At 36.6% G+C, this 20,766-nt stretch overlaps 1 protein-coding gene across 1 annotated transcript; it reads right to left on the minus strand.

The window, feature by feature from the left end:
- Nucleotides 1-1,024: 1,024 nt before the first annotated feature.
- LOC110453462 (protein ABHD4-like) lies at nucleotides 1,025-8,167 on the minus strand. The gene is made up of 6 exons (XM_021502416.1): nucleotides 8,114-8,167; nucleotides 6,705-6,781; nucleotides 5,491-6,009; nucleotides 3,955-4,066; nucleotides 3,052-3,238; nucleotides 1,025-2,317 (listed from the first exon to the last, which is right to left on the minus strand). The coding sequence occupies exons 1-6, from the start codon at nucleotides 8,128-8,130 to the stop codon at nucleotides 2,120-2,122; spliced, it is 1,110 nt and encodes a 369-aa protein (XP_021358091.1). The 5' UTR covers nucleotides 8,131-8,167; the 3' UTR covers nucleotides 1,025-2,119.
- Nucleotides 8,168-20,766: the final 12,599 nt, after the last annotated feature.

Genomic DNA, 20,766 nt, shown 5'->3' on the forward strand with positions numbered 1-20,766 from the left:
CTGCCCTATCAATTACACACCGACTCATCCATAAATGAACCTTACTCTCCTCCCCCCACCCACACACCAACACTGCCCTATCAATTACACACCGACTCATCCGTAAATGAACCTTACTCTCCTCCCCCCACCCACACACCAACACTGCCCTATCAATTACACACTGACTCATCCATAAATGAACCTTACTCTCCTCCCCCCACCCACACACCAACACTGCCCTATCAATTACACACCGACTCATCCATAAATGAACCTTACTCTCCTCCCCCCACCCACACACCAACACTGCCCTATCAATTACACACTGACTCATCCATAAATGAACCTTACTCTCCTCCCCCCACCCACACACCAACACTGCCCTATCAATTACACACCGACTCATCCGTAAATGAACCTTACTCTCCTCCCCCCACCCACACACCAACACTGCCCTATCAATTACACACTGACTCATCCATAAATGAACCTTACTCTCCTCCCCCCACCCACACACCAACACTGCCCTATCAATTACACACCGACTCATCCGTAAATGAACCTTACTCTCCTCCCCCCACCCACACACCAACACTGCCCTATCAATTACACACTGACTCATCCATAAATGAACCTTACTCTCCTCCCCCCACCCACACACCAACACTGCCCTATCAATTACACACCGACTCATCCGTAAATGAACCTTACTCTCCTCCCCCCACCCACACACCAACACTGCCCTATCAATTACACACTGACTCATCCATAAATGAACCTTACTCTCCTCCCCCACCCACACACCAACACTGCCCTATCAATTACACACCGACTCATCCGTAAATGAACCTTACTCTTCTCACCCCACTCCCACATAATCCTCTCACTTTAACCCTGACTCTTATATGACCCTTATTTGACCCTCCCAAACCACCCCTACCTACACTCACTTAAACCCCAAATCCTGTCATCTAAACTCCTTCATCTGTAAATACTTACCCCTCCCCATATACCCTAGCTGCTAGTCTAAAAATAAATACAATACATACTACATAAACTTAAACTTGATTGTAAGCAAACATATCAGACTGAGGACTTTACCAACATAAATTTATGTATCATTTAAGCTATACTGTAGTAATAACAAGAGGATACAATACACTACCGCACAGACTAATGAACTATACACAAGGTGATACCAAGCAGATCTGAACAGCACTGTGAAGAAATTAAAATGATAAATACGGTACAACAATAATAACGTCATGATTCCATCTAGCTTCATACTGAAATGTACATCATCAAGCACTTGCGGATAACAATGATGAAATTGACACACACCATGCCATAGAGCACCATTACAAACAATTATGTCTACAATATCTAAACTTCAACATACATGGGTACCATGCTTATGTCATGGAACAAGAGGACAAGAAAGAATTATCGTGGCTTGTTTCAACTTAGGTACCACTTATGCTATGATAATCAACCTATTTACATACATAATATATTAGACAACCTGTCCAGACTTCTGTAAAAACAACATTTTAACAAAATATCCTTTATCATATAAAGATACTTACAGTCAGTCGACACAAACAAAATAATTGTGGCCAAAATGATACAAATTAAAGTAAAAAGGACCTATTCCAAAATAAGGTGACAAAATGTGTTTTATGTATAATAATATTATTACATATCGCAAATTAAACAAATTGTAATGGATTTAAAATAACTGAAGAAATCTATATCAACACAAAGTTTCAATAAAGTTACTCATTAAAAAACTTTGAAACAATCTTTTCTCCAGTTTAAACATTCCAGCACTTTTCATGGATTTTGTTGTTCAGATATCTTGAAGTTTTAAAGATAAAATCTTCAGAGGTGAGAAAACAACATTAACAGATCCCTAATAAAAAATTCCTTACTGTATCACATCGTCTCATGATAGCAAATAACCAGACTTTTAGTTTATGGCACTGCCAGCTAAAACAGAAGCATAACACAATTATTAAAACATTAAATTAAAAAAGAAAAAAAAACGTACTAAAATTAAATGAAGCGTGACAACTTAAATGAAAGACGTAGGAAAATAGCAAAATAATAATGAAACGTAATATATATTATCGATACGTTATAGATGACTTTCTACAGCCACTTCGACACGCCTGCTCGGACCGGAGGTTTGTTGTGACTGTTCCGCGGAATTCGACAGATGTCCTAAATTTTCCTGTCGTTGACTGTGTTCCACCTGATCAAACACTTTCTGCACAGATTGGTTGAAGAGATCAGACTCATCAGCATAGACATGGTGTCCAGCATCACTTATCACCTGCAAATTAAAGACTATATTCAAAAAACGACATACAGTTTGCAAACACAAAATTCATTACAGTGAATTTACTAGTTCTGAGAAGTGATTGCATACAATGTCTTAATACCAATAACACATTGGATTGTATTCTGTGATCCTGATGATTTTATTTTTTTATAACATTTAGTTTGTTTTAAACAGTATTTTATTCAATAACCATGTCAATTACATACCTATGATTTCAGAGTGATGGGAAAATAAGTTTAGAAATTAGAGCCAGTTCAACTGGTTTGTCTGTTTTTAAATGGTTACATTTTCGGGTATAAATTCTAGCAAACCTGCAAAAGATTACGCAAATTACACAGGTGCGCAAATTACATGGGTTTTTACGGTATGCAGGCAGGCTTTGTCAAGGCTCGCCTGATCAGATTACTAGGACTGACCTTATCTCATAAACGAACAAGTCTAGTCCAACCGCTGTAACTGTTTAGATCGGGATAAACAAATGCGGCCTCGCTGAAATATGTTTTATTGAAATCTGTTCAAAGGTCCCAAATATAAATTGTCTGACTATGACAGCTGATCATTCTCTAGATCTCACAGCTCACCAAGCTAATAGTAAATAAAGTCTGTATTATTCAAAACTTTCAACAGGTGATTGTAACTGCAAAGAATACAATTGTCATGTGTTCTCTTTATGATAAATTTTACCATGATTATGAATTTAACTTGTGATTATGACATCATCATACCTCTATATTGACGCTGCTGTCCTTTCGAAGTTCCTTCACCTGGTATGCTGCATCCCTCTTAATCCACGAGTTTTCACCGTGGATCATGGTTAGGGGGATATCATTGAGGACATGCTGTATCCTCTCCACCATGGGGTTGGTGGCCCGGCCTAGTTTGTCACTCATGGCCCTGAAGGCAGACTCCCCACTGGAAAGATAAACAAGACAAAATTTTGAAAACGTTACCATATTTTTTCGAGACAAATATCAAAATGTTAACCAGGCATTGCATCATTATCAAATTAGGTTCAAATCTCTGAATCCAAAATTGAGTAATTTTGAAAAAAACACCACACCAATATTTCCCTTAATGGGCCTGCAAATCCGCCCCTAGCTATAAAGGATGCCACACATTTCATTTGTACAATCCTGAATTTCCTTGGATCAGAGATACTCCATGCCACATAAGCTTCTAATCCCTTCACTCATACTTAACTAGTAGGTAGTCTTTTAAAGATTTATCCTTATTTCCACTATTGGGGCCCCAGCCCTGAGCCCACAGGGAGACCACAGCCTTTCAGTTATAACACTGACACCACTGCAATTGGGGAGCTCCATAGAAAATTCACTCAAAATTCTTTCCATCATACTGGGTTAGAGTCCTTCCCATATTGAATTAGAGTTGTTAAAAGGAAAAGTAGACCCCAGACTACAGATGCTGTACTATAGTATTGCTCATTTGGGTTTTTGGGCCAGGTGAGAAAACATTGACTTCACAATTATTACTAAAAAGTACAGCACCAATCAGCGCCTTGTAAGCTATTCTGTCTAAAGATATTTGCTGCATCGCTCTCCTGGCACTGCCCTCATATATAACAATATCATTGTAGGTGATGAGGTATATCCTGATTCAATCTGACTTACCTTGGCGCTCTTGCATTGCAGTGGTATAAGTAATCATATATTGTATCATCCTGCAGTTTTCCTAGAAATTTCGCATGGAGATCTCCTCTGAATCGCTTAATCAGATCTGGTCCTAGAATAATAGCAAAACAAGCCTTAAACCTATTGCTTGGAGCTACATATATACAGCATTCTTGCAAAAAAGGAGCACTACGTTACGAAAGTTTGACCATCAATGGCTTCACCATCAGCTATCCCTTGGTGCTCTAGATATACAACATCACTATGTTACGTAAGTTTGACCATCAATGGCTTCACCATCAGCTATCCCTTGGTGCTCCAGATATACAACATATGCATGTATCTTTAATTGCTGATAGGTCTGGTAATGAATGTTCTTCATACCCACATTGGAACTGGATTCTGGAGTAGTTTTTGGTAAATAAACGGTTTCCCTGTCACTGACAATTTATTTTCTATTTCCTTACTTCTGCCAAAATCATCATTTCAATTCTTTCAGACATGAAACCAAACAATCTGGACAAACAAGGCTCCAGTGTAAAAAATGAAAAAAATAAAACATAAAACAGAATATAAAGGTGTACCTTACGATCTTGCCCAGAGCACTATAATCCCACAAAACAAAACCCATTATTTTATACATTTATACCTCAGATGGTTGTAGCCAATTTACATCACATTCATTACATATCATAATTTTCTCATCAAATATTTATATACTTTATTATACAAGTCAAAATTTAAGACTTAGGCCTAACTTACAAATGTACCAATTAAACATCATGATCTAAGCTACAGTTATCTCCCTTCATTTACATATACATGTATACCATTATTGGATGTTTTTCTCATGTAACATATCTCCCTTAAAAATCCTCATCAATAATTCAGTATTTGCATGTGATTTATCAATGTGTGTATTTTTTGAGTGTTTTCCCCCCATGTCTAAACTGCGAATCATACCAAAAATAGTAATGTCAGGTATAAACAGTTATAGATGTTACCTGACATAGTAACGTCAGGTATAAACAGTTATAGACGTTACCTGAAATAGTTACGTCAGGTATAAACAGTTATAGACATTACCTGACATAGTTACGTCAGGTATAAACAGTTATAGACGTAACCTGACATAGCTACGTCAGGTATAAACAGTTATAGACGTTACCTGACATCGTTATGTCAGGTATAAACAGTTATAGACTTTACCTGACATAGTTACGTCAGTTATAAACGGTTATAGACGTTACCTGACATAGTAACGTCAGGTATAAACAGTTATAGATCTTACCTGACATAGTAACGTCAGGTATAAACAGTTATAGATGTTCCCTGACATAGTAACGTCAGGTATAAACAGTTATAGACGTAACCTGACATAGTTACGTCAGGTATAAAAAGTTATAGACGTTACCTGACATAGTTATGTCAGGTATAAATAGTTATAGACGTTACCTGACATAGTTACGTAAGGTATAAACAGTTATAGACGTTACCTGACATAGTTGTGTCAGGTATAAACAGTTATAGACTTACCCCATGGTCCTGCCACTCTCATGATGGCCAGTGGATTGAAGGGCTTTGCTATTGTTGCTATGACTCGATACTTCATAGGAATCTCTCTGGCTTCTGATTTATCAGGGAATCCCCAGGGATCTGCTAGAATAAGGTGTCGTACACATTCTGGGTATTGTATCGTGTAGGATGTACTTATGTATCCTCCAAGACTATGTCCAAGTAAGATGAATTCCTCTAGTCCCATTTGCTTTCTCCATTCTTCAATTGATTCCACAAATTTTTTTTCTGCTCTTTCTGCATTTCTGCTAAACCCGGGCCGTGAACTTCGCCCAAATCCTAACAGGTCTATGGCATAGACTGTTCGGTCTCTAGCTAGTTCGTCGAGGTTCAGGATCCACAGCCCGATTCCTCCTCCCATGCCATGAACCAGAACCAGAGGCACAGTGTCTGTACAGCCAGGGTTCACGGTCAGTGTCCATATGTTATATTGTTTAGTGGGGAGATGTACAAATTTGGATTCATACTTGCTGTTAAGGCCTGGAAGAGAAGAATATACTGTGCTATATTTCCTTAGTTCAGAGTCAATAAAAGTTCAGTACAACCTCCATATACGTATAATGCGTCTACATTCATTTGCCACGTTGCCCTTTACTGCCAACTATAATTTCAAGGTCACCTTTACCCGGTAATTTTCTTGTTTTCTAAAATGGTATATATAGCGCCTTCCTCAACATACTGCCAAACCCCCTTATAATGCCAATTTTTTTGCTGGATACATGCTGGCAATGTCATGAAGACTATTTTCCAACCTCTTTATAATGTCGAGCAATACCGTTATAACAAAGTCAAGCTTTTGTCCATTGCACATGCTCATAATTAAATGCATCCCGGTAAATAAAATGTGTGTAGGGAAAAATTAACACATTTAAATGGTATCGTTTGAGCTGTTCTTTCATGTGAAATCATCAGCTCTTAGAAAATAGGAATGCTCAATTTTAGCATCCAAAATCTGGAGTCTCCCTCCGAAATAGGGAGAGTTGACAAGTATGCAGATGTTTTTCATTATAAACATACTTTACTGTAAAAAATGTATTTCTTTAATCTCCTAAGGTCCATTGTAAGCATATTGATTCTTTTCTAATCTATAAAAGTCATATTGGATGTACAGAATGCTTTTATATGTCCAGTACTACGTAGACTATTGTCCTGCTTTGTAGTTTGTGTATACATACATTCCAGTATTTTCTTTTCAGTATCCTCTAGCATGGCATTCGAGGTTGGCCTCCATCTCAGACTGCATGATGAGGCTCTGAAAACAGAAACAGTTATTTTAATGATATTATCTGGTTAGTACTCAGGTCTTTCAGGATTTGGTTTGTTTTTGCTTTACTTAAGGTTTAACTTGAATATATTTTTCATGTTATGGAGCTATAACACAAAAAAATGTAGTGTACTCTTAATAAACCGCGAAGCGGTTTATGATGAGAGTACACTCCATTTTTTTAATCCTTATAATTTAATCTACTATACACAATCCCTGTGGAAATCCACTTTTATTGATGGACTCTTTTTCTTTTAGAAATTATTGCGCTGCTGTATCAGCCAATCAAAAGTGACGTTACAAATGACGACATCAATGTTTTACGTTATGGGCTGATAACATAATTTTTTAAGCCAATGAAAATGCTTGTTAAAAGCAATATTAAATTATCTGAAATACACATATTCTCATTGCTTAACACTGATATGGGTCATAGCACACAGACACATATGTTTATGTGTGCTGTGACTCATAACAGTATAGCATATGTATATTTTCAGACATTTGTAAGGAACCCCTGTGTTTCATTGAAGTTGGTGCAGTATACTTTGAAATTGGATAATAGCACAGAATTAGATTGCTATCTAAGTCAGTGGTCATAAGTCATAATTTTATACAAAAATATCACCATATCATAAAAATGACACACCAATGAGGTCCAAATATAGTAGCTGTGACAAATTCTCAGGTCCCTTTGACCCAAACCTCTACTGGTGACAATCACCCACTGAGCCACTACTTTTAGTAAGAGTTATTACCCTTGCATTGCATTTTTAGCGTACACTCCATTGATGAAGCTATGCCTATGGCTATGCCATATGGTATTCATAGTGGGTTGTTGTAATCTTTAATGTGTTAACCACCTATTTTCTCTGGAATATCAAGTCATACTGTGAAAGCACCACATACTTCCACGACATGCACATCTTTAAGCATCGTTACAGTGTACAAACAATTCAATATGACCATTTTATCGATTGTCTAGCGATTCACACAAAAGATAGAAAAGAGTTATACCAATGGGAATATGGTACATTACTCGTGTTAAAATGTTAGCTGTTGCGTTGCATTTTAGCCTAGCCTAACGTCACAATCACTAGGCCTAACACGTTCAACACGGGTCAGAATCTAGATCGTTTCAGTGATACATCGATGATCAGTAGTTTAAGCTTACGTACGGCAAGAACTTTAGCATAAATGTATTACGTTATGACTTTTATGCCAAAAACATCATGTGTCTCCATTTTATAACACTTTTATATACCATCCTGTCAGATATTTTGTCATTTATGATTTATGCGAATATGATTTTGTACCAACCTTGTAGTTGACGCCATCTTTGTTATAGTTTATGACCCACAGAAGTTGTTGAAGGTAAACCACGAGATGTTCCGAATGTTATGATGTAGACATAAATAGCATTATCAGCTTAATGTCGTCAATTCTAAGTTAATCTCCTTTCTGATATACTGATATCCTTCGAGGAAAATCGAACGAAGTCCTTGTATCATTAAAGATCAGTATGGCTATATCCCTTGCGATAAATACACGAATATAATTTGTGTAATAAACATTGACAAGGAGAAAGCTTATATACATGTACATATGCACAGTACAGATGATTTCACAATGATCAGCTGATCACGACAAAACATTACCTCTAGACTGTTCCTGTACAGAACAATTCTTTGGCAACTCGGCTATATCAACTATGCGAGGCATTGGGGACAAATTTTTCTCAGATGAACAATGTAACAGAATATTGTTATTGTGAATTATCATATCGTATGTAGTTTAAGTCCTGCATCAATACTTATGATTATGGATATATGGAGGGGTTTCATCATTGTGTAAGTTATACCACGGAATTAGATTAGATATCTAAATCCGTAGTTATACGGTGATTTTAAGAGAATTATTAATGATATAACGGAATTAAACCAGAGGATAAAAAACGGGATAAAGTAATTGTGGGTTTTTTTTTGTGTGTGGATGACTTAATTCTTCAAATGTTGTGTATTTTCGATAATATTTGGCAGGAGATTAAAATCTTATTAAATTGTATCTTCGCATCGCTCCTTGTTAACTAGTATGTCGATTGGAAGCGTCAGATCGGTAAAAGGGAGCAATGCGAAGAAACAATTTTAATAAGATTGAAGTAGATTCCACGTGCACTGTGTTATTGAAAAGTGCTGAAGTATTTTGCACTGAAATACAAAAATAAATAAATAAATAGAGCTGTCGCCAGGCCTAGGATGGCTGACTAATACCCCCCGCTCGCCAAGTTATGTATTAAGGACATCAGTTATACTTATATCCATTTTGTAAAAGTGGCCTTTATTTCTGTTAAGGTGTTAAAAAAAAGTATTTAGCACAAAAGGACACAACTCCATCAAAAAGGGTCGAAATCCGAAATAAAAAATGCTGGTACACAAGTACATATAATATAATGATCATGCATACAAAGTTTCAGAAAAATCCAAAGGTTGGTTAAAAGATGATTTGAGCGGACAAATATTAAGCACAAAGCGGTATAACTCCATAAAAAAGGTCGAAATCAAAAATCAGAATGCAGGTTCACAACCACACTGATCATTCGTGTAAAGTTTCAATAAAATATGCATGTTATAGTTCAGGATTAATAATACCTACCTACCTGTCTAATCATCCAAACATCATCCTTACCAACATACACGTCATTCACATATCGTCCTCACCAACATACTCGTTATAACATTTATAATACCTACCTACCTACCTACCTACCTACCCATTATTTGTATCATCCACATATCATCCTCACCAACATATACGTTATAACATTTATAATACCTACCTACCTACCTACCTTCCTATTATTTGTATCATCCACATGCCATCCTCACGTCCCTACTCGTTATAACACCCACCTACCTTTCCTTCCTATTATTTGTGTCATCCACATGTCATCCCCGACATCATACCCGTTATAACATTTATAACACCCATCTACCTTCCTTCCTATTATTTGTGTCATCCACATGTCATCCCCGACATCATACCCGTTATAACATTTATAACACCCATCTACCTTCCTTCCTATTATTTGTGTCATCCACATGTCATCATCACCAACCTACTCGTTAAAACATTTATAATGTCCACCTACCTTCCTTCCTATTATTTGTGTCATCCACATGTCATCATCACCAACATACTCGTTAAAACATTTATAATGTCCACCTACCTTCCTTCCTATTATTTGTGTCATCCACATATCATCATCACCAACATACTCGTTAAAACATTTATAATGTCCACCTACCTTCCTTCCTATTATTTGTGTCATCCACATATCATCCTCACCAACATACACGTTAAAACATTTATAATACCTACCTACCTACCTACCTAACTACCTACCTATTATTTGTATCATCCACATATCATCCCCACCATCATACTCGTTATAACATTTATAATACCTATATACCTACCTACCTACCTTCCTATTATTTGTATCATCCACATGCCATCCTCACGATCATACTCGTTATAACACCCACCTCCCTTTCCTTCCTATTATTTGTGTCATCCACATGTCATCATCACCAACATACTCGTTAAAACATTTATAATGTCCACCTACCTTCCTTCCTATTATTTGTGTCATCCACATGTCATCATCACCAACATACTCGTTAAAACATTTATAATGTCCACCTACCTTCCTTCCTATTATTTGTGTCATCCACATATCATCATCACCAACATACTCGTTAAAACATTTATAATGTCCACCTACCTTCCTTCCTATTATTTGTGTCATCCACATATCATCCTCACCAACATACACGTTAAAACATTTATAATACCTACCTACCTACCTACCTACCTATTATTTGTATCATCCACATATCATCCCCACCATCATACTCGTTATAACATTTATAATACCTATATACCTACCTACCTACCTTCCTATTATTTGTATTATCCACATATCACACCCACCATCATACTCGTTATAACATTTATAATACCTATTTACCTACCTACCTACCTTCCTATTATTTGTATCATCCACATGCCATCCTCACGATCATACTCGTTATAATACCTACCTACCTTCCTTCCTATTCTTTGTATCATCCGTATATCATCACCGACATCATACTCGTTAAAACATTTATAATACCTACCTACCTGCCTACCTACCTTCCTACATATTATTTGTGTCATCCACATATCATCCTCACCAACATATACGTTAAAACATTTATAATACCTACTTACCTACCTACCTACCTATTATTTGTATCATCCACATATAATCCCCGACATCATACTCGTTATAACATTTATAATACCCATCTACCTTCCTTCCTATTCTTTGTATCATCCGTATATCATCACCGACATCATACTCGTTATAACATTTATAATACCTACCTACCTTCCTTCCTATTATTTGTGTCATCCACATATCATCACCGCCATCATACTCGTTATAACATTTATAATACCTACCTTCCTTTCCTACCTATTATTTGTGTCATCCACATATCATCACCGCCATCATACTCGTTATAACATTTATAATACCTATATACCTACCTACCTACCTTCCTATTATTTGTATTATCCACATATCATCTCCATCATCATACTCGTTCTAACAGTTATAACACCAACATACCTTCCTTCCTATTATTTGTATTATCCACATATCATCTCCATCATCATACTCGTTCTAACAGTTATAACACCAACATACCTTCCTTCCTATTATTTGTATTATCCACATATCATCCCCACCATCATACTCGTTAAAACATTTATAATACCTACCTACCTACCTACCTTCCTATATCCACCAACCTACCTTCCTATTATTTGTATCATCCACATGCCATCCTCACGATCATGCTCGTTTTAACGCCCACCTACCTTTCCTTCCTATTATTTGTGTCATCCACATATCATCACCGCCATCATACTCGTTATAACATTTATAATACCCTCCTACCTTCCTTCCTAACATTTGTATCATCCACCTATTCCACATGCCATCCTCACGATCATACTCGTTTTAACACCCTCCTACCTTCCTTCCTATTATTTATGTCATCCACATATCATCCCCGCCATCATACTCGTTATAACATTTATAATACCCACCTCCCCTCCTTCCTATTATTTGTATCATCCACATGCCATCCTCACGATCATGCTCGTTTTAACGCCCACCTACCTTTCCTTCCTATTATTTGTGTCATCCACATATATACCTATCTACTTACCTACCTACCTACCTACCTTCCTATTATTTATGTCATCCACATATCATCCCCGACATCATACTCGTTATAACATTTATAATACCTACCTACCTGCCTTCCTATTATTTGTGTCATCCACATATATACCTATCTACTTACCTACCTACCTACCTACCTTCCTATTATTTGTATTATCCACATATCATCTCCATCATCATACTCGTTCTAACAGTTATAACACCAACATACCTTCCTTCCTATTATTTGTATTATCCACATATCATCTCCATCATCATACTCGTTCTAACAGTTATAACACCAACATACCTTCCTTCCTATTATTTGTATTATCCACATATCATCTCCATCATCATACTCGTTCTAACAGTTATAACACCAACATACCTTCCTTCCTATTATTTGTATTATCCACATATCATCCCCACCATCATACTCGTTATAACATTTATAATACCTATCTACGTACCTACCTATTATTTGTATCATCCACATGCCATCCTCACGATCATACTCGTTTTAACACCCACCTACCTTCCTTCCTATTATTTATGTCATCCACATATCATCCCCGACATCATACTCGTTATAACATTTATAATACCCACCTACCTTCCTTCCTAACATTTGTATCATCCACCTATCATCCTCATCCTCATTCTCGTTATAACACCCACCTACCTTCCTTCCTATTATTTGTGTCATCCACATATCATCCACGACATCATACTCGTTATAACATTTATAATACCTACCTACCTACCTTCCTATTATTTGTATCATCCACATATCATCCCCACCATCATACTCGTTAAAACATTTATAATACCTACCTACCTACCTACCTATTATTTGTATCATCCACCTATCACCCTCATCCTCATTCTCGTTATAACACCCACCTACCTTCCTTCCTATTATTTGTATCATCCACCTATCACCATATCATCCTCACCAACATATACGTTAAAACATTTATAATACCTACCTTCCTACCTACCTACCTACCTCCCTACCTACCTATTATTTGTATCATCCACCTATCACCCACATCCTCATTCTCGTTATAACATTTATAATACCTATCTACTTCCCTCCCCACCTACCTACCTTCCTATTATTTGTATCATCCACATGCCATCCTCACGCTCATACTCGTTTTAACACCCACCTACCTTTCCTTCCTATTATTTGTACCATCCACATATCATTCTCACCCTCATTCTCGTTATAACATTTATAATACCCACCTACATTCCTTCCTATTATTTGTATCATCCACATATCATTCTCACCCTCATTCTCGTTATAATACCCACCTACCTGCCTTCCTATTATTTGTGTCATCCACATATCATCCCCGACATCATACTCGTTATAACATTTATAATACCCACCTACCTTCCTACTTATTATTTGTATCATTCACATATCATCCCCACCATCATACTTGTTAAAACATTTATAATCCCTACCTACCTACCTACCTACCTACGTACCTACCTACCTACCTACCTATTATTTGTATCATCCACATATCATCCTCACCAACATATACGTTAAAACATTTATAATACCTACCTACCTACCTACCTACCTACCTACCTACCTACCTACCTATTATTTGTATCATCCAGATATCATCCCCACCAACATACTCGTTATAACATTTATAATACCCACCTACATTCCTTCCTATTATTTGTATCATCCACATATCATCCTCACGATCATACTCGTTATAACACCCACCTACCTTCCTTCCTATTATTTATGTCATCCACATATCATCCCCGACATCATACTCGTTATAACATTTATAATACCCACCTACCTTCCTTCCTATTATTTGTATCATCCCCATGCCATCCTCACGATCATGCTCGTTTTAACGCCCACCTACCTTTCCTTCCTATTATTTGTGTCATCCACATATCATCCCCGATATCATACTCGCTATAACATTTATAATACCCACCTACTTTCCTTCCTATTATTTGTGTCATCCACATATCATTCTCACCCTCATTCTCGTTATAATACCCACCTACCTTCCTTCCTATTATTTGTATCATCCACATGCCATCCTCACGATCATGCTCGTTTTAACGCCCACCTACCTTTCCTTCCTATTATTTGTGTCATCCACATATCATTCTCAACCTCATTCTCGTTATAATACCCACCTCCCTTCCTTCCTATTATTTGTATCATCCCCATGCCATCCTCACGATCATGCTCGTTTTAACGCCCACCTACCTTGCCTTCCTATTATTTGTGTCATCCACATATCATCCCCACCATCATACTTGTTAAAACATTTATAATACCTACCTACCTGCCTACCTACCTACCTATTATTTGTATCATTCACATATCATCCCCACCATCATACTTGTTAAAACATTTATAATACCTACCTACCTGCCTACCTACCTACCTATTATTTGTATCATCCACACATTATCCCCACCATCATACTCGTGGTAATATTAGTTAAATTTTCTTACATATCTAGAAAATGTGGATGCTTTATGTATCAATCATAAAATTAAGGAGTAATACATGACGCTTTTAAATATTCCAAATCAAATCAAAGACTCACCAAATCACTAGGTCCGTCAGTATTTCATAAAAAAAACCTCGTCTTACCATATGGGACGCGATAAACAAAAGAGGCCATATCCACCTTTATTGTAGTAACTCCAAAATTCAGAAATAGCCAAGTTTAGCCTTACTATATATATATAGAAAAAATCCATTATCTGCTGAAATAGTGAGATTTCTTTCAACCTATGTCGTTCATTTTAGCTTAATGTGTAACATTAACAATCCATACTGCCATTACGTCTTTAACAGAAGTGTGCGGAGTTAACCATTATGCAAATTCCAGACTGTTACTTTTATCAAACTGATCACACGTTAATATATTTTGACATTTGCATCCGTTTAATTGACTAATTTATAAAAAGAGTTATGAACCATTCACAGAAGAGAACTCGAAATATAATTTGAATAATTTTATAAAAAATACAATGATGAGATAACATTTTAATTGTTTGTTCAGTGTTCAGATATGTTTTTTTGTTATTCCCTTTCTTCCAGATTTTGGAAAAATTTACCGTTTTTAGATAATAAATGGTGATTTCCAGTAAAACAAGCATTTCGTGCTGGTAAGTGCTACTACTTAACCGCCTTTAATTTCAAAACCACCAGTGTCCAACTTACTTTTAATCTACATCAAAACTCGATTTAACATTTCAGATTTTCCTCCCTTATACTTTAAACTTTAAATGGTATGCTCTTAAGATTTTCCTCTCATTTGCTTCAGAATTTCAGACTTCCCTTTCTTTTTCAATTAAAGCTCACCACTCCTTAAAACTCCAGACACCTCAATATCCTAAGACTTTAAACTTCTCTCTCTTTATTCCGAAGTCCTCCCATACACTGCAGGTATCTCCTCTCCTAAACCTCAGACTGCCTTCCCCGACAGTTCAGACTTAGGATGATGAAGAATTATTGAAGCATACCCAACAGTTCGTGTCGAGTACTCGCACTACGGCAGGTTTAACTACTAATCACGTCTTCCTAACTATAGTCTCTTCTCCAACCATTGTTTAGTTTGCAAATAAATATAACTAACACTATGTGTGAGGTAGAAACGTTTTCACCCATAAGCTAGTCGGTATACAATTTATACAACTATTAAATTTCTTATTACATATATATGTCCAGTCATGTGATGGGCACTTCCCGACGCAGACGACACAGTGGAAACGGATGTTCGAGGATGTAAATGGAAAGTAACAGGAGAACGACAGCATGGCTCGGGATGTGGTGGGCAATGGAAATGTGAATGGAAGGATTCATCACAATTGTTGTACATCTAAACTTGCTACCATGCGTGTAGAAGTGGGTGCGAGAGTGCGCGTGTGTGGTTGTGTAAGCATATGGGTGAACACAGAGGTATAAGTAAATATTTGTTACAAATTGTTTAATACTAATACTCCCGCTACCTCTCTTCTATTGACTCATTCAATTATAACAATATCATTATATTTATATTTAGCCATCTTAATTATGATGTTCATATATTGTATAGCGGTTATATTCGGGCTTTGACTAATATCCGCGAATTCTTAACACCAGCGAAATTATCAAAAATGTTAACCACCTTTACGGACCTTATCACAACATGTTGAAACATTTATAACCCAACGCTGTTATGCAAGATTAAATGAACTCAAATCAGATTATCACCGGACAACTGGGCAGTCCATGTAAACAACATATCTGTGTGTACACAGTAGGTGATTGATTGCTTACAATTTACTCCTACACAGGTTCATACACATTTGTTTTTCTTTCGCTATGCAGTATGTTTCAATAAATTGTAAGGAAAGGGCGATCGTAATATTTTATGGCAATAAAATATGTTTAAACTGAACTTTAAACTCGCCCTGACTCAGTCTCCCCTACTCTTCAGACTCGCCCTCCCCTACACTTCGGACTGACCTACCTTTACATCTCAGTTTCGCCTCCCCTATACTTCAGACTCATTTTCCTTTACACTCCAAACTCCCCAATATCATTTAATTTCGGACGATTCCCAAACATTTCATCTTACCTCCCTTCACTGCAGATTCTTCTGTTAAGTTTTTACATTACCAAATAGTTGTCCAATATTGATTCATTGAGAAGTATTTTGTTTTTTCGTTTGTATTTTACGTTCTATTAACAGCCTTGGTCATTTAAAGACGTGCCAGGTTTTGGTGGTGGAGTAAAGCCGGAGTACCTTTTGATAAAACCACCGACCTGCAGTAAGTACCGGGCGACTGTCACACGTGGGTCTCGAACCCACGACCCAGTGGTGGAGGACTAGTGGAAGAAGAATGTCAGACGCCTTTACTACTCGGCCACCGCAGCCCGAAACGTATTACAATGAATGATACCCCCAGTTTTGCAAAACACTAAACGACGGCTTTTTCCCAAGGAAGTATGTTCAGAGACAAATATATAGCAGACTTCACACAAGTTATAAACAATTCCGTCTAGCCTCTCTTGAATTGTTTGTCATGATAAAAACTCTCCTTTCTTGGTAATTAGATATGAAGTTTGTGCTAAATTATTTTAAAAATCCGTTTCGGTTTTTCTTCTCGCCTACTTTAAATACCCGAAGTGCCATTTCACTACAAACATATATTAAAATCCAGAACGTGGGTGTAGTATCATTTGCATAGTAAACTCTACCTGATGTGTGTTACCGTAAGTGTGATACGCATTTGCATTGGAATTTAACTGACCAGTTGACCAGACGAAAAGGTCCACTATTTATTTTTATAATTTGTTAACTATCCTGCCTCTTTTAGCACACATATCTTACTTAGAGAAATCTATATTTAATGAAACAGATTTTCTTTTTGCAATTCAATTCAAATAAAACAGATTTGTTACACACTGTGTCAATAGGATTTTGCAACTGTAACAGTACTCGCCAGTGTTCAAGGTCGGACTTCGAATGGAAGTCAAGCATAACTTTTTGGCTAGCAGCCCGAGTTTGTTTTTATTTGAACGCAGTTTCTCTAAAACAATTATCTTGAGATCACCACCTCTCTCCTGTTGTTATTGATGAAAAAACCCAGTTCACTTCTAATTCAGTGAGAAATTCACGTGGGTTATACGTCTTTGGTATTTAAACAGCTGTTTGATTACAATTAAACATTGGACAAATTAGCTTTATCAGGTGAGAGTACATATATACATGTTACACGTTTCACCGTACATTCACGTTAAACTGGCACTTGACCACTAAATTAACGTCCGGAAATTATAACATTAACTGTCACATCGGTTTGTTTGTGAAACTAAAGGGATGCGAAATGTTTGTAAAAGCAAAGGAAAAGCCGACTAAAATAATAGGGTAACCAAGTCAGGTTTTCTTCAATTATATTTTCATGTAGTAGAATATATATAATCATTATATGTTTGTATATTGTGGTTGAATATATAATTCGGGGTTCGAAAATGTTTTAAATTTAGGCGGCTATTTTTTTTATTTTTTTTTATCTTTCGCACCCTGATTGTTTACTCCCCTGTAATACACAAACACATGTTGACTATTCCTGATTTCTTTATTCAAACGCATGATTCTTATTTTGCCATCAATGCTTATCGTTTAAATGTAGTATACTTATATATTATCGTGAATCGAAATAACAATGAAAACATTTCTAAATATTATAAGTAAAAACAATGTTTTTGGTCTGAAAGCCATTATCGATATCTTTGTGGGAATTTTGTTCTTTTTAACCAGACTTTAACCATATTTTATCGTCCAAATAGATGAAAATTATTTTTAACAAGTTATGACTTAGATATGAAGTCATATTCTATCATCAATACAATAACAAATAATTTCGAAAACAGACAATTACAGTTCGCTGGTTGTTGTAAGGAAGTCAAGTTGATATTTTGTAAACTGGTTCATATTGAAAATGTTTCACTGGGTCTAAATCACAATTACCACACAGCGGGAGGTTTTCATCGCCGTCAAACTGCTTCGCTGATATGACTGCATATTTGAATCAGTTATATATATAACTGTCCCAACCATGACATATATATTCGTATTAAACTGTATCTTCAGAGCTAGTAACCGATATTATCACATTCTAAGTATAAATATATGGTTGGCATACCTCTGTTTAATAACATGTTTTCAGATAATAAGACTTTTTTTTCTCTCGAAGTGACGTTAATAAGTTTGTGAGCTAACAAGACTTTTTTCTGTACTGCATACGGAAGTTCATCCGGCCTTCAGAATACAGGTTTGTTTAGGAATTGTCTATTTTATCTGTACCCAAAAGCATTGTTAGCTTTGAAAGTCGACAAGTGAAATAATAAAAAGTGATTTTATGTAAAAAAAAATATCTAAAAATATTCTTAACATGTGGAATATCATTAAAGGTCATTTCAAAATCTTACAAAATGTGATGTTGGTTATTTAGCACAAATCGTTTTCTTATTATACCAGATGAAGTAGATCAGATTCAAGCTAAGCAAGTAGGGTTAGATAACTAAGACAAGATATTTAAAATACATGAGTCCGGAGAGTGCGATAATGCCCCCCACCTATTAAGCATACTTATCATCATACATTACGTAACATCCATGAGATAACCAGAATTCGAATGAATTGGTAATTTCGTGTTGTTATTTCTTAGAACCAAATGCTATCAATGTCCTGCGATCAGGCCATTTACCCGTAGACAATGGTATTCCTATCATATAAAAGGTAGCATATGAAAATTACTGAAATATTCATAAAATATGTTTTTCCAAAATAATTAACAAAAACAGCACATTTTTAAATTGATGTAAAATTGTGATGTTTTAAATGGTTACTTCATCAAATCGATTATCATTTCATTGATACTTGATTAATGATATTCATCGAGAAATTATGCTACACTTTCTCATCATGTGTAGATCACACAAAAATAATAAATAGAAATGATATATATACAACATATGACATACACGTACATCTTTAGAGTGTACTTTGACTCACCGGGTCTGGTGTGTAAACATTGATAGATCGACAAGTCATTTTCAGTTTTCTTTTGTTCTAAATTTTTATGTAAAAATAATATAAATTTTCCTAGCTTTTAACAACAAATTTGAATGATTACACATTCGTGTAGTAAACACTTGTCAATGCTATTATGAACCTTTGGGGTTGGGATATCCTAACGTACTACAATAACACTATTGTACTACCACAATCAACACCACTATACCAGCCAGCGATACTGACACTCCTACTACACCACTATACCAGCTAGCGATACTAACACTCCTACAACACCACTAAACCAGCCAGCGATACTAACACTCCTACACCACCACTATCCCAGCCAGCGATACTAACCCTCCTACTACACCACTATACCAGCCAGCGAGACTAACACTCCTACTACACCACTATACAAGCCAGCGATACTAACACTCCTACTACGCCACTATACCAGCCAGCGATACTAACAATCCTACAACACCACTATACCAGCCAGAGATACTAACACTCCTACTACACCACTATATCAGCCAGCGATACTAACACTCCTACTACGCCACTATACCAGCCAGCGATACTACCACTCCTACAAAACCACTATACCAGCCAGCGATACTAACAATCCTACAACACCACTATACCAGCCAGCTATTCTAACACTCCTACAACACCACTATACCCGCCAGCGATACTAACACTCCTACAACACCCCTATACCAGCCAGCGATACTAACCCTCCTCCTACACCACTATACCAGCCAGCGATACTAGCACAATCAACACCACTATACCAGCCAGCGATACCAACTCTCCTAATACACCACTATCCCAGCCAGCGATACTAACACTCCTACACCACCACAATCCCAGCCAGCGATCCTAACACTCCTACAACACCACTATACCCGCCAGCGATACTAACACTCCTACAACAACACTATAACAGACAGCGATACTAACACTCCTACTACACCACAATCCAGCCAGCGATACTAACACTCCTACAACACCGCTATACCAGCCAGCGATACTAACACTCCCACTACATCTATACAGTTACTATCACTACTACTGCCCAACACCACTATACCAGCCAGCGATACCAACACTCCTACTAC

This window comes from Mizuhopecten yessoensis, unplaced genomic scaffold (genome assembly GCF_002113885.1).
Source record: "Mizuhopecten yessoensis strain PY_sf001 unplaced genomic scaffold, ASM211388v2 scaffold7317, whole genome shotgun sequence".
NCBI classification, from domain to species: Eukaryota; Metazoa; Mollusca; class Bivalvia; order Pectinida; family Pectinidae; genus Mizuhopecten; species Mizuhopecten yessoensis.